This window comes from Callithrix jacchus, chromosome 5 (genome assembly GCF_049354715.1).
Source record: "Callithrix jacchus isolate 240 chromosome 5, calJac240_pri, whole genome shotgun sequence".
Lineage (NCBI taxonomy): Eukaryota > Metazoa > Chordata > Mammalia > Primates > Cebidae > Callithrix > Callithrix jacchus.
The window spans coordinates 83746723-83762745 of record NC_133506.1 but is presented as its reverse complement, the minus strand read 5'-3'; the positions used below and the strand labels follow the sequence as shown (position 1 = coordinate 83762745).

General features: G+C 41.3%; 1 protein-coding gene and 1 pseudogene across 9 annotated transcripts in view; both read left to right on the top strand.

Moving 5' to 3' along the window:
• Positions 1 to 16023, top strand: part of ULK2 (unc-51 like autophagy activating kinase 2) — a 101503-nt gene that overhangs the window by 40508 nt on the left and 44972 nt on the right. For 6 of the 9 annotated variants that reach the window (XR_013535619.1, XR_013535620.1, XM_002806819.6 and 3 more), the window contains exons 11-13: positions 3520 to 3567; positions 4220 to 4308; positions 13536 to 13707. Coding sequence is in view for 7 of the 9 variants with exons in the window: in XM_002806819.6 (XP_002806865.6) it covers positions 3520 to 3567; positions 4220 to 4308; positions 13536 to 13707 (309 nt within the window). In the remaining 2 variants the exon portion in view is untranslated. The remainder of the gene's footprint in view (positions 1 to 3519; positions 3568 to 4219; positions 4309 to 13535; positions 13708 to 16023) is intronic. The other 3 variants (XM_078373187.1, XM_054257023.2, XM_054257022.2) reach the window with 1 other exon arrangement.
• Positions 8827 to 9430, top strand: LOC144582593 (prothymosin alpha pseudogene; annotated as a pseudogene).

The following is a 16023-nucleotide window of genomic DNA, read 5'->3' as shown; positions in this document are numbered from 1 at the left end:
GATCCACCTATCTCAGCCTCCCAAAGTGCTAGGATTACAGGCGTGAGCCACCGCGCCCAGCTTTTTTTTTTTTTTTTTTGAGACAGGGTCTTGCTCTTTCGCCCAGGTTGGATTGCTATGGCCTGATCTTGGCTCACTGCAACCTCTACCTCCCGGGTTCAACCAATTCTCCTTCCTCAGCCTCCCAAGTAGCTGTGATTATAGGTGCCCACCACCACGCCTGGCTAATTTTTGTGTTTTTAGTAGAGACAGGGTTTTACCATGTTGGCCAAGCTGATCTCAAACTCCTGGCCTCAAGTGATTCTCCTGCCTTGGCCTCTTGATGCTGGGATTACAGGCGTGTTTTACTGCACCTAGCCTCTTTTCAACAATTTTGTATCATGGTAAAATATACATTGCATAAATTTTACTGTCATAATCATTTGTTTGTTTGTTCTGAGATGGAGTTTCACTCTTGTTGCCCAGGCTGGAGTGCAACGGCGTGATCTCGGCTTACTGCAACCTCTGCCTCCCAGGTTCAAGTGATTCTCCTGCCTTAGCCTCCCAAGTAGCTTGGATTATAGGTGTCTACGACCATGCCCTGCTAATTTTTTGTATTTGTAGTAGAGAGGGGGTTTCACCATGTTGGCCAGGCTGGTATCAAACCCCTGACCTCAGGTGATCCACCTGCCTCAGGCCTCCTAAAGTGCTGGGATTACAGAGGTGAGCCACCATGTCTGGCCTATCATAATCATTTTTAAGTGTATAATTCACTGGTGTGACATACATTTCTGATGGTTCTACTTTTTTATATTCCCACGATACTACTCGTTTATTTTAAATTCTTATTTATAACAAGCTTAACCAGGCAGCAGTAGGAGGGAGGGGAAAAATAAAAACAGCAAAAAGTTTAACCATTTGAACAAGCTACCTTCCTCAGGCTGTTTTACATAGAAAAATGGAGGGAAATAAGAAAGCGGACCTCTATGAGAACAGAAGATATTTCTTGAACTACTATGAGGTGGGAAGACCACTATTCTTAAGTGGTGATTTTATCAGTTTCTGTTAAGCATTTGCTCTTCTTGGATTCTATAATTAGAAAGGCCCACACGTCTACACCAGTGCCAGCAAGCTGTGGCCAGGGCTCTTGGTGCTGTGGAGGTTGACTTTTGTAGCATGCATAGGAATGCAACATGATAGGTAGTTGGCCAGATTCCGGATTGGCTTTGCAGAGAAAGTACCCAGAGCCTGAAACTCTCTCCAGGCTTTTTCATTTCTTTGATCATTAGATCTGGGAGGGAAGAGAGGAGAGACACCCTTGGTGTAAAACACCATGGCCTCAAAGATGGGGCTTAGAGAGGGTTAGCTCCATGTGGTGGCTCTTTAGGAATAGGCCCTGTGGCAGCTCTGCTCTCACTGAGGCTTTGGGAGAGCAGCTTGTAGTCTCAGAGGCCTCGTTCTTAGATTTTTAGATTCTTACAGTAGGAATATTGATTTGGGGCCTTCTTTTATAACATGGGTGTTAGGCTAATAATTTCCCTCTGAGCAGTTCAATATACCACAGTCTGTCTTCACTAATTTTTTTAAAACCACTTCACATATAGTAAAAGAACTTGGAACATTTAGTCTTGTAGGGATTTTCCAGTTCTGCTTTTTGTTTTTCCTCTATCCCACCCCTGGTTCTGGTTTTGGAAGAACATTTATCCCTGAAATTGCTTGGTTCTTAGTTCCTCTCTGTGGGGATGGTTCTTTGACTTGTTCTTACCATCCTTATGTAAAAGATTGTTCTTTTCAACCTAATTCTCTTTTTTTTTTCTTGAGACAGAGTTTCACTCTTGTTGCCCAGGCTAGAGTGTAATGGCATGATCTCAGTTCACCACAGAACCCAGAGGAACCTCTGCCTCCTGGGTTCAGGCGATTCTCCTGCCTCAGCCTGCCGAGTAGCTGGTATTACAGGCATGCAACACCATGCCCAGCTACTTGTGATATTCAAATATTAATACACAGTTAATATAAAAGTCTGAGCCCTAATGATAAATGAGATTATGTTTGTGGGTTTTAATAAACATAGGAAATAAAGAGACTAAAATAATGAACTTCCATGTACTTACTAACTTATCTTTGGCTAATTAGCAGGCTTATCATGTAGATTTTAACCTTGGTGGATAGCTGAAGAAATTGAAATTAATAGCTTTTTGGGTTTTTTTGTTTGTTTGTTTGTTTTGAGATGGAGTTTCACTCTTGTCATCCAACTGGAGTGCAATGGCATGATCTTGGCTCACTGGAACTCAGCCTCCCAAGTAGCTGAGATTACACTCAACTGCCACCACACCTGGCTAATTTTTGTATTTTTAGTAGAGACAGGGTTTTACATGTTGGCCAGGCTGGTCTCCAACTACTGACCTCAAATGATCCACCCACCTTGGCCACCCAAAGTACTGGGATTACAGGTGTTAGCCACTACACCCAGCCAGTTTTTCTTTTTTTTTTTTTTTTTTCTTGAGACAGAATCTAGCTCTGTCATCCAGGCTGGAATGCAGTGTCTGCTCACTACTGCCTCTCAGGCTCAAGTGATTTTCCGCCTCGGCGTACTGAGTAGGTGGGATTACAGGCGCCCGCCACCACACCCAGCTAGTTTTTGTATTTTGGTAGAGACCAGGTTTCACCATGTTGGCCAGGCTGGTCCCAAACTCCTGACCTCAGGTGATCTGCTCTCCTCGGCCTCCCAAAGTGCTGGGACTACAGGCATGAGCCACCATGCCTGGCCAGTTTTTTTTTTTGAGATGAAATCTTGCACTGTCATCAGGCTGGAGTGCAGTGGCTGCGATCTCAGCTCACTGCAACCTCTGTCTCCTGGGTTCAAGGGATTCTCCTGCCTTAGCTTCCTGAGTAGCTGGGACTATAGGTGCGTGCCATCACACCTGGCTAATTTTTGTATTTTTAGTACAGTCTGGGTTTTACCATGTTGGCAAGGATGGTCTCCATCTCTTGATCTTGTGATCTGCCCGGCTTGGCCTCCCAAAGTGCTGGGATGACAGGTGTGAGCCACCGTGTGTGCCCAGCTTTTTTTTATTTTTAAATGTGAAACCAGAATCTGGAATACTTCTAGGGGCAAAGGATAGATTGTTGTATAAATCAGCTGTCTCAGTTTCCTCTCAGGACAATTGACAGGTGTAGTTAACATGGTTGCTTAATACGGTCCTGGTGATCACAGTTCTCTCGTGTGGCTGTCCGCTAGAGGGTGGCATTCTTTAGAGAACATGTCTGTGTAAGTAGCATCAGAGGATGTTGTGTTGGTGATAGGTGTTTTGAGAATTCATAATTACTTAGTGTTTATTGATACATTATTTTACATATTATTAAAATAATTATTTTATAGAGGATTTATAAAAATATGCTTTTACATTTAAAGGAAATGGAGGCTATATGAAGAATTTATTTCTGATCTTAGACATTATGTTGAATACATTGAGTAAAATAGCCTTGTTGATACTTTAGTCAATGTCTCTTTAAAGGTTGCATTCTCATTTCTCATTACAGAAGCATTTTTTAGTCATCCTTTTCTTGAGCAAGTTCCAATTAAGAAATGTGAGTACCCATTTTTTGTATTTTTATTTAAGAATGAATGCTGGCTTTAGGAAAAATTAATGATTTTTTTATTACAAAATTAATCTTCTACTGTGCCTATTAAAATTTCATTGAATTTACGTTTTTTTTTGTTGTTGTTGTTTTTTTTTTAATTGAGTCTTGCTCTGTCACCCTGGCTGGAGTGCAGTGGTGCACCCTCTGCCTCCTGGTGTAAGTGATTCTCCTGCCTCAGCCTTCCAAGTAGCTGGGATTACAGGTGGTCACCACCACACTTGGCTAATTTTTGTATTTTTAGTAGAGATGAGATTTTACCATGTACGCCAGGCTGGTGTCAAACTCCTGACCTCAGGTGATCCTCCCTCCTCAGCCTCCCAAAGTGTTGAGATTATAAAAGTGAGCCTCTGTGCCTGGCCTGACTTTCTTAGATACCTAGGATTGTGTTTATAATGACAGTTCTATTTTTCCTTCTGAAACAAAGTTGGAATAGTTTTAGTAATTGCTGCATTTTTAGTTTCATCAGCTATGATAATATGTAGGTGAATGCAAATTTTGGGGAACACAAAGGTGTGGTAGTTTTGGCAGGTTTTTCTATTATACAGATCATGTGACTGCACTATAAAATGATGTAGTTCATTTGTGTTTCTTCCCCCAGCTTGCCCAGTTCCAGTGCCCGTTTATTCTGGTTCTGTCTCTGGAAGCTCCTGTGTCGGCTCTCCATCTTGTCGTTTTGCTTCTCCACCAGTAAGTTCTGGTTTTATTAAAAGTAATTTCAGAGTTAGTGCTATTACATCTGTTCTCAAATGGAACATGCACATATGCTGTGGCTATTCTCTTTATGCATAATGTTTACTAATGCAGCTGAGGTTTGGGAGAAAGAGCATTATACTTGGGTCAAAGGGACCTGTATTCGGACCTCTGCCCATATGTTACTGTGTAAGCTTCAGTAAGAAATGCCACCTCTCTGGGCCATTTTCCTCTGAACAGTGAGTACAGTACTATCACCTTTTTATACTGTATGGTATTTTGGTGATGATACTTGTAAACAAAGAGTACCCATTACAGCTGGATAGGCAGTAGATATTTATTTTGTCTGAATGCAGTAGACATGAGCTTGGATTTTTTTGTACTTGGAATTTCTACTGATGGAGGAGCCACCTCTGAGCCAGATTTCTCTGACTTAGATTCTCTTAATCATGATTTCTGGCCCTCTAAGGTGGCTTCTACTCAAACCTCTTCCTTTCCCTGAATCTCCCAAGCCATTTTCTTCATGGCTGTGTTCCCTCCCATCTTAGTACTTCTTCCTAATCCCGAGGCCTTCTGATCACTCTAGTCACTTCTTCCTACTCTTCTCTCCCAGGGTTTTACCTAGCTCTCCTCTTAGGTTTTTGTTTGTTTTTTTTGAAATGGAGTCTTGCTCTGTCGCCCAGCCTGGAGTGCAGTGGTGTAATCTTGGCAACCTCCGCCTCCTGGGTTCAAGCAATTCTCCAGCCTCAGCCTCCCAAGTAGTTGGGACTACAGGTGCATGCCACCACATCCAGCTAATTTTTTTGTATCTTTAGTAGAGATGGGGTTTCACTGTGGTGGCCAGGCTGGTCTCAAACTCCTGACCTCAAGTGATCTGCCTGCCTTGGCCTCCCAAAATGTTAGGATTATAGGTGTGAGCCATGGCACCCAGCCCCAGACTTGAATTTCTTGAATTCCGCTGGCAGAAAGGTAGGGGAACCATAAAAGTGAGGCAACTTAGAGGTTTAAGTGGATGGGGCTTGGAGCCTCCACATCCCTTACCTGTCATATTAACTAGGACACCTTTTTTAAAATATGTCGAGTGAGTATAATTTACCTACCTCATAGGGTTCTTCAGGGATAAGTGAGTGCAAGCACTTACTGCATGTAGTGTCTGGCACATAGTATATAACGCAGGAAGTGTCAACTGTTAGATAAAGCAGGTGCACATGTAACCTGTTGCAAACAGACAAGTCTCAAAACTGGCACCAAACCTTTCTTACGCAGCCCTGAGAATTCATACCAAATAGATAATGGAGATTATGTTAATAAGTCTTATGTTATATTCTTGTGGACTAAAAAATTAAGAGCCAGGCACACTGTCACCAATCCTAGCCCTGCTGCTTGCCCGCTCAGTGACTTTGGACTAGTCAGTTAGAGAGGTGGGCTATGGAGCCCTCATCTGGACCATAGACTTGATTAACCTTTGCTTGCAGGCTCCTGGTAGTGGTATGTGGGAAGTGCCTAGCCATAGCAAATTCTCTATAAATTGTGGCTATTATTATAAACCATATAGTTGACACAATGTGATATGAAAAGCAAGCTTGTGCTAGAGAAGAGAACAACAGAGAAGAATCTAATTTTGGGAGAGCAAACATAAAGGAGCCTGTGGGATGGTAGTGTGACGGAGGGATGAGAGGCCAGCAGGGATATGTTGAACTGGAAATTTCCTTTGACTGGAGAGAGCATTTTGAGGTTTTTGTTGGTTGAAAGAGGAGAACAAAATAGGAGCCAGGCTAGACTGTCAAGGAGTAGGTGAATGCAGAACTAACTGGAAGAGTGAAGAGAGGCAGGACAGAGAGAAAGACTTTTTAGATGTTAAAAACTCTGGTGGACAAACCTATTTTTACTGAGGCAGGAGTATTGCTTGATCCTAGGAGTTCAAGACCAGCCTTGGCAACATAGTAAGAACCTGCCTCTCTTAAAAAAGTAAATCCTAATCAAGTTTCTTTTTTTTTTTTTTTACAGACAGAGTTTCCCTCTTGTTGCCCAGGCTGGAGTGCAATGGCACGATCTGGGCTCACTGCAATGTTCACCTCCTAGGTTCAAGCGATTCTCCTGCCTCAGCCTTCTGAGTAGCTGGGATTGCAGGCGTGAGCCACTGTGCCTGGCCTAATTAAGTATCTTTATTTGCAGCAAATCAGGTTCCCATTCTGAAATTATATGTACTCTTTAAAAAAAAATACAATATGGCTGAGTGTGGTGACTCACGCCTATAATCCCAGCACTTTGAAAGTCCCAGGCAGGTGGATCCCTTGAGGTCAGGAATTTGAGACCAGCCTGGCCAACATGGCAAAACCCTGCGTCTCAGTGTTTTTTTCAAATAAAAAATTAGCTGAGCATGGCTGCATGTGCCTATAATCCCCGATACTCAGGAGGCTGAAGTGGGAGAATGAACCCCAGAGGGAGAGGCTGTAGTGAGCTGAGATTGCGTCACTACACTCCAGTGTGGGTGACAGAGTGAGACGCCATCTCAAAATAAGTCACTGGCATAAACATACCCTTTTTATGTCTTATTCATTAGAGTTCTTTAAAAAGTAAGGTTAGGCCAGGCTCACTGGCTCATGCCTATAATCCAGCAGTCTGGGAGGCTGAGGTGAGTGGATTGCTTGAGGTTAGGAGTTTGAGACCAGCCTGGCCAACATGGCGAAAACCTGTTTCTACTAAAAATTAAAAAATTAGCCAGGTGTGGTGGCGTGCGCCTGTAATCCCAGCTACTTGGGAGGCTGAGGTGGGAGAATCACTTGAACCTGGGAGGTGGACATTTCAGTGAGCTGAAATTGTACTACTGCAGAGCCAGACTTTGTCTCAAAAAAAAAAAAAAAGGTAAGGTTGGCTGGGTGTGCTTGCTCGCACCTGGAAGCACTTTGGAAGGCCAAGGTGGGAGGTTTGCCTGAGCCTAGGAGTTCGAGACCAGCTTGGGGAAGATGGTGAAATCCCCTCTCTACAAAAAATAAAAAATTAGCTGGGTGCTTGAGCCCGAGTTGAAGAGCTGTGATTGCTCCACTGCACTTCAGCCTGCGTACAGAGAGACATTGTCTCAAAAACCAACCAACCAACCAACCAAATAAACACCATTTTAGGAAGGCTTTTAAAAAAATGGAAATGAAGTGGAAAGCAGGGGAAAAAAGGAAAGTAGGAACATTTGTATATAATTTTTAGTTAGTGGGATCAGAAAATGGAATGGTTTGATGGGACCTTATATTTAACATAAACTGCCAAAAATAAGATGATTTCATACATGTGTCCCCTTCCTAGGACTAGTGTAGAATCATACAGAGGCTTGATGTACACAGGCATGCAATATAACATTGTCTTTTTTACATTCTCAGGTAAATATTTAGCTGCTACTTTATTCCAGAAGAATTGTCGTCCCCTTAAAAACAAAAAATTATGACCAGTAAAAAAAACCCTCCAAATTGCTCTTTTAATTATTGATACTGACTAGAGATTAAATGCTATTTAGATGGTAAATCTTGAATATTTATTTATTTATAGACAGAGTTTTGTTCTTCTTGCCCAGGCTGGAGTGTAATTGGCTCACTGCAACCTCTGTCTCCTGGGTTCAAGCGATTTTCCTGCCTCAGCCTCCCAAGTAGCTGGGATTATAGGCATGCACCACCACATCTGGCTAATTTTGTATTTTTAGTAGAGACGGGGTTTCTCCATGTTGGTCAAGCTGGTCTTGAACTCCCGACCTCAGGTGATCTGCCTGCCTCAGCCTCTCAAAGTGCTGGGATTACAGGCGTGAGCCACCTCGCCCTACCTATTTATTTAATTATTTTTGAGACAGTCTTGCTCTGTCACCCAGGCTGGAGTGTAGTGGTGTGATCTCAGCTCACTGTAACCTCCGTCTCCCGGGTTCAAGTGATTCTCCTGCCTCAGCCTCCCATGTAGCTGGAGTGAGCCACCACGCCTAGCTAATTTTTATATTTTTAGTAGAGACAGGGTTTTGCCATGTTGACCAGACTGTCCTCCAACTCCTGACCTGATCTGCCTGCCTCGGCCTCCCAAAGTGCTAGGATTACAGGTGTGAGCCACTACACCTGGCCTATGTATTCATTTTATAACAGTTATTGAATACTTTGTGTGATGTTCTGGTTTATACTAATGAATGAGATGGCCAGGTCCTTAACATTAAGCGGTTTTGATTTAATTGTATGGAGAAGAGGTGGGTAACTCAATCATTGCTAGAAGCATATGTATATGTGTCTTCATTGCTTATGGGAATGTGAATAGGGAACATCAAAATTAGACTAAGGACTTAGGAAGGCTACTCAGAAGAGGGGATTGTTTGAGCTGAGTTTTGAAGAAAGTTTGCAAGATGAATTAGTGAAAGAATGATACTGTAAGCAGAAGAATTTCTGTACTGGAAGTCATAGAAGCATGAGCCACTGAAGGAATTCTCTAGCTCTCCGTGGCCATTTACATTTAAATTTGTTAAGATTAAGTGAATTGCCCCATTGGCTGCTCTGAAAAGTCATCCTTGCATTGTTGCTCCTCTGTCCGACTCCGTGCTCACAGCAGCCACCTCAGCCACCACGGACTCCAGCAGCTTTATCGCCAGAGTCCCTGACTCTCACTTTCTTTTTAATCCCCTGCATTGGATCACTGGCTTGCCCTACCATGTCAGATGCAGCTGTGGACACCAGCTTCGAAATTACTACCCAAGGACTTAAGAAGGAGGAAGTTGTGGAAGAGGTGACAAAGGGAAGAGATGCCCCTGTTAATGGAAATGATAATGAGGAAAATGGAGAGCAGGAGGTTGACAATGAGGTAGATGAAAAAGAGGAAGAAGGTGGGGAGGAAGAGGATGAAGAAGAAGGTGATAGTGAGGAAAAGGAAGCTGAGTCTGCTACAGGCAAGGAAGCAAGCAGCTGAAGATCATGAGCTTAACGATGTCGATACCAAGAAGCAGAAGACCAATTAGGATGACTAGACAGCAAAAAAGGAAAAGTCAAACTAAAAAAAAAAAAAAAAGGGTGACCTATTCACCCTTGACTCCATCTCAGAATCTAAAAGTGATTACCTTTGAGTAGAGAAGCCCACCCACTGTGGGCAGTGTCACCTGCAGATAACACATGCTCTTCACCACCCAGCCCAAACCATGAGAGTTTGCAACAAGGGTGGAAAAAAGAACCAAAACTTCCAAAGTCCTGCTTTTTTTTTAAAAGTACTTTAAAAAGGAAATTTGTTTGTATTTTTTATTTACATTTTATATTTTTGTACGTATTGTTAGGTCAGCCATTTTTTAATGATCTCGGATGACCAAACCAGCCCTTGGAGCATTCTCTGTCCTACTTCTGACTTGTGTGACCATGTTCATTATAATCTCAAAGGAGAAAAAAAGCCTTGTGAAATAAGCAAAAACAACAACAGAAAAACAATCTTATTCCAAGCATTCCAGTAACTTTTTTGTATATGTACTTAGCTCTACTATAAGTAGTTGGTTTGTATGACATGGTTAATAAGGTCAAATATAAAAGGTTTCTTTTTTTTCCCTTTTTTGTCTATGAAGTCGCCATTTGCTTTTTTTGGCCTGTTTGATGTATGTGTGAAACAATACTGTCCAGCAATAAACAAGAATTTTATTGTGCCAAAAAAGAAATAAAGTGAATTTTAAAATTCACTTTCTTATTCACACCAGCCACATTTCAAGTGCTTAGTAGCCTTAGCTAGGTGGTGGCTCCCATGGTGGATAGCTCAAATATAGGCCTTTTCTATCATTGCAGAAAGGAGAAGGCTGCACTCAGTTCAGTTTGGTGATGTAGAGAGCATTGGTGATGGGTGAGGGGAAAAGAAAGCTAGAGAGGTGGCAGAGGCTCAACAGGATTTGGATGTCAAGCAAAGGAATTTCAGTTGCATCCTTAAAAGTTGTAGTGAGCTATTGGAATGACTTTAAAGTGAAGAGTGATATGTCCATTGTGTGTTTTAGCTAGATTCTCCCAAAAGCAGGGTGGAAGACTAGGTTAGAGTGAGAGAGGTCTCCACTAGAGGAGAGAGAACACCTTGAGACCCTTGCACCTTTTGTTATTATCATCATTATTGTCATTGTCATCATTGCTATTTTGAGAACGAAGCCTGAACTATGTGGCAGTAGGAAAGGAGAAGAGAAGAGCCAGGTAAGAGAAAGGCAAAGAGCACACAGATCTTGAGGATTGCTTGAACTTGGGACCTGACGAAGAGAGAGACCTTGCTGGTTACAGTGGCTGCCTGGCAGGGTCACTCTGAGGGAACCTGAGGAGCAGTGCTTTGGAATATAAAGATGATGAGTTAATGTACAGGCATGGATTTGTTGTATAGGCAAGTGAACTCGTCAGAATCTTGGCTGGAGATCAAAATGTGAGAACTGTTGGGCACGGTGGCTCACGCCTTTAATCCCAGCACTTTGGGAGGCCAAGGCAGGAAGATCATGAGGTCAGGAGTTTGAGACCAGCCTGGCCAATATGGTGAAACCCTGTCTCTACTAAAAATACAAAAACTAGCCAGGTATGGTGGCACATGCCTGTAGTCCCAGCTACTCGGGAGGCTGAGGCTAGAGAATTGCTTGAACCCAGGAGGCAGAGGTTGCAGTGAGCCAAGATTGCACGACTGCACTCCAGCCTGGGCGATAGAGGGAGACTCCATCTTAAAAAAAAAAAAAAAAGTAGGAACCATCATTTTGTGAGTGGTAAAGGTAGGCGGGACGGTGAGCATGGTCACTAGGGTGAATACAACAAGTAAAGTTTTAAGGGCCCAGAGTGGCTCCTGTGGAACTCTATACTCATCTCCTCCTCCTTTTTAAGGGGCAAATGAGAAGTATGTACTCACAAAAGAGGCTCAGAAGGTGTCCCCAAGAAGTAGGAGGAAAGACGAGAGAATAGGATCACTGAATGAAGGGGAAGAGTATTTAGAAGAATGGTCTACAGTGCAGATGGAGCAGAGTTCAAGTACTTTAAGGAATAGGGGAAATACCTGCTGGACTCGGCAGTAGAAATTATTGGTAAACTTAGTAAAGGCAATTTTATTGAAGGGTTAAAGACAGAGTGGGTTATGATGAATTAAGGGATATATAGGTTGTGATAAATTTGAGTCAGTGAAGATGATAATTTCAAGAAACCTTAAGAAATGAAGAAGAGGCCAGGCACAGTGGCTCATGCCTGTAATCCCAGCATTTTGGGAGGCCTACGTGGGTGGATCATTAGGTCAGGAGTTCAAGACCAGCCTGGCCAAGATGGTGAAACCCCGTCTCTACTAAAGCTACAAAAATTAGCCAGGCCCCGTGGCAGGTGCCTGTAATCCCAGCTACTCAGGAGGATGAGACAGAAGAATCTGAATCTGGGCAGTAGAGGTTGCAGTAAGCCGAGATTGTGCCACTGCACTCCAGCCTGGGTGACAGAGTGATATTCTGTCTCAAAAAAAAAAGAATAAAGAAATGAAGAGATGGTAGTTCAAGAGGGTTGTAGGGATTTGAGATGTGAGAAAGTTAAACATGGTTATTTGCAGGGGGGAAAAATGCCTTAATAAAGGGAGAGGGTGAAAATGTCAGGAGCTGAGGGGAGTTTTTTTTAGGTCATTGGGGACATAGAGGAGCATGGGATGCAGAGCAACAGGTAGAGAGAGGAGATCCCATGGAAGAAAAGCATCTTGTCTTTTAGGAGACAGAATGACCAGGGTGGTTGTAGATAGTAGGAGAAAAAAACTGAGAAACTGGGAAAGTTTCTGCCTAAACCACTGAAAAGAAATCATGGAGGTAGATACCTAGAATCACATCCCAGCTTGATTCCTTTTTTTTTTTTGAGACAATCTCACTCTGTCACCAGGCTGGAGTGCAGTGGCATGATCTCGGCTCACTGTGACCTCCGCCTTCTGGGTTCAAGTGATCTTCTGCCTCAGCCTCCTGAGTAGCTGGGACAACAGGTGTGCACCACCACACCCAGCTAATTTTTGTATTTTTAGTAGAGACAGGGTTTCACCGTGTTGGCCAGGATGGTCTCAATCTCTTGACCTCGTGATCCGCCCACCTCCACCTCCCAAAATGCTAGGATTACAGGCATGAGCCACCCCACCCAGCCCAGCTTTACTACTTTTTAATTGTGTGATCTAGGGCAAATTACCTCTCTGAACTTTATTTATATGTGAAATGGAGTTCAGAATAGGGCTAAAGTTAGGTAACATGGAAAGCTCCTAACAGTGCCTAGCCCATGGTTGAAGCTCAGTAGTCCTAGTTCTTCCATCTTCCCTTCCCTTCGTTACCTTGAGACATAAAGTCTCTTCAAAAAATGTGTCATGACCTATATCATGGCACCATGATATTCAAAGGAGCAGCAGCAGTGAACCAGGTAGTTAAAGCTTGGGTTTGAAGAGCATAATGTAAAATTTTTCCTTTCCTTAAATAGAGGCAAAGATGAAACAGGTTAATAGGGGCTTAACACAGCAAGCTATGAAGTTCATTGTTGTAGAAAACCATTGTATAATCAAGATATTCAATGAGTTGTCAGCTAGGGTCCTTGAACTAGATAAAGGACAAAAGATATGTAGCTAGTTATATCTTAAGTATTTGTTTAAATATATTTACATGCTTTTCTTCCCTTCCCGTCCTATCTCCTACTAACAAACCAACTACTCCCACTGTTAAACAAAAACAAAAGGAACACATGCATACCTGTAAGGTTTTCCAAGTCTATAAATACATTTCTGGTCTTAAGTGCGGGCAACATTACTGATTTGTCTACTTTTTTACATAATGTGGTCTCTTGCTTTCCTGCTTGTAATTTTTCTTCATAATAGATTTAAAACTTTGGTGTGTGTAAGATGTCATTAATTTAAAATCTGAACATTTTGTGTTTAGTCATTAAGTGGACAGTTATTAAGTATCTGCTTTGTTAGGCCATGAGCTAGAACTGGTGATGTTGTGATAATAAAAACTCACCTTTCTCAAAAACTTCCAGAGAGGGAGGCAAGTACGTGTGATAAGTGGTATAATATATTTTTAAGTATCATTTTTGGAAAACATTTTAGAAGTCTATGCAAACACTTTTAAAAGAAAGGGTTTCTAAAGGAAAGCTTTTCCAGATTTTTTGAACCTTAGATGGAATTGGACTTTATGCCCACTTTTGTGGGAAAAAAAATTTCCTTAGTCTAGTTGCTATTCTGACTTGCATTTGATTATTAGGCCAGTTTTAATTTTATGTTGTTAATTTTAGTCCCTTCCAGATATGCAGCATATTCAGGAAGAAAACTTATCTTCCCCACCATTGGGTCCTCCCAACTATCTACAAGTTTCCAAAGATTCTGCCAGTACTAGTAGCAAGAATTCTTCTTGTGACACGGATGACTTTGTTTTGGTGCCACACAACATCTCGTCAGACCACTCATGTGAGAATCTTTTCTACTTACTTGTACATATTATATTTCTTAATCTACTAAACTAGCATCTTTTTAAAACCCACATATTACATTTTCTTGTGTAGGGCACCTTTTCAAATGAGCATTTTATTTAGTTGTTTGAATTCTCAGAATTGTATTCCTACCTTTCTAAAATTTGCTCAGTCATCTTCTATTAAACAGTAATTTTGGATTCTGAAGGTACATGAAAACTTTAAAGGAAATGATACCAAATTCTGTTTGTATCCAAATAGAAATAGAGAAACCAGCCGAATGAGTGAAACTAAGGAAATAAAGGAACAACTCATCTAGGGAAAAACCTGAGTCAGAAGAGTGTTAAACAATCTGAACATCCTTCAGAAAATACTTTTCTAAGTTAAGGAATATGCTTCATAGATATATGGGAAGAATTTTCATAAAGGAACTAGAATTCAAGTGACTAAATAGAGCCAGTGTACTTTGGAATAGTGAAGGATACCAGAAAACCTACAAAAAGGAGAGATTATGTAAAACTACTAAACAGAAAGAACCATGGTTTGGTCATAAAGGAATAGTATCAGAAAAACTAGAGATTTGATTACCTTAAAAATTGAATAATAGCAAGTGCTGACTATGTGCAGAAGTTTGTATCAGGTCTTTTTAGTTGTTCGTCTAGTACTTATTTAGTAGATGCTCATTCTAGGCACTGTGCTAGTTGTGCTAGTTGTTGTGAAGACCGTAATGCCTAGGCTGAATGTCATTAAGTATTAGCTGACTGGGGAAGAGAAAACATGGACTGCAGCCGCAGTGCTGTGGCAGTTTATAACCAGCACTGTGAGAGTTATCTATAAAAGTCATCTAGTACAGTGGTTTTATTTTTTTACAAAAAGTAATTAAAACTTTTAAAATCATGAAACATTTCAAACAAAATAATATAGCAGATACTCAAGGCACCCACTAGGCTGTGTTACTTATATAGGTCAACATTTTGCCATATTTGTCTTAGATGTCTTTTTTAAAAAGATATAATTCTGGTAAGTACAGCAAAAGTGCCTTTTCTCTTTCTACTCTTGGTAGAAGTATATTCTTCCTGTAGATTTTATATTTCTATATATAATTGCATCCATACACGATGCAGAATTTTTGTGTTTTTGCAGTTACAGGTTGAGCCTGCCAAATTAGAAGATCTGAAATGCACCCAAATCTGAAACTTTTTGAGTGCCAGCATGATGCTCAATGGAAATGCTCATTGAAGCATTTCAGATTTTAGATTTTCGCATTTGGAATGCTCAGTATAATGTGAATATTCTAAAATTCAAAATTCATTTTAATACCTGAATTTTACAATGTAATTAAAACACTGTTTATCCATTTCCCTACTGATTTATACTTGGGTTATTTCTACCATTTCTCTATCCAAAATGTAATAAGGGTCAAAATGCATTGTGGGTCACACCTGTAATCCCAGTAGTTTGGGAAGATAAGGAGGAAGGATTGCTTGAACCCAGGAATTTGAAACCAGTCTGGGCAACACAGTGTGATTCTTTCCCTATAGAAATTTAAAAGTTAGCCAGACATGGTGGTGCATAGCTGTAGTTAGAGCTTCTCTGGGCTGAAGTAGGAGGATCACATGAGCCCCCAAGTTCAAGACCAGCCAGGGCATCATGGAGAGACCCCACCTTTGCCAAGAAATAGAAGAAGTAGCTGGGTATGGTGGCCCATGCCTATAGTCTCAGCTTGGGAGTTTGAGGCTGTAGTGAGCCATGATTGTGCCACTGCACTCCAGCCTGGGCAACAGAGCGAGACCCTGTCTCAAAAATATATATAAAACATTCTTGTGTACGTGTTCCAAAATTTCTTCTACTAAAAACCTTAGATATCTACAACTTTAACTCTATAATATATTGGTACAAACAACTTGTACCGATACTCTCTGTCATGCTGTCCTAGTGTTATAATGGTGTTCTCCTATATTCTAAAGATTTTTTTTCCACCTATAACTTTACCTGTAATTCATTTTTGTAGATGGAGCAAAGTAGATATTGATCACTTGTCCTATTTATTAAATATTTGTCTTTTCTCTGCTGATATGTGGTGTCACATTTGTCATGTCAGCTTTAAATACAAGATAGGGTTTCTTTTAAGATTTGCTATTCTAGTCTATTGGTCTATATTATAATAATTTTAAAATTTGTGTGAGTCAGTATGTGTGTGTGGTCAGAGAGGACAGGAGAGCATTCCAGTATTCTTGGCCCTTTCCCCCACATACTGTTTAATTTCAGCTTGATAAGTTTATAAAAACCATTTTGGGATTTTGATGGGAAATGC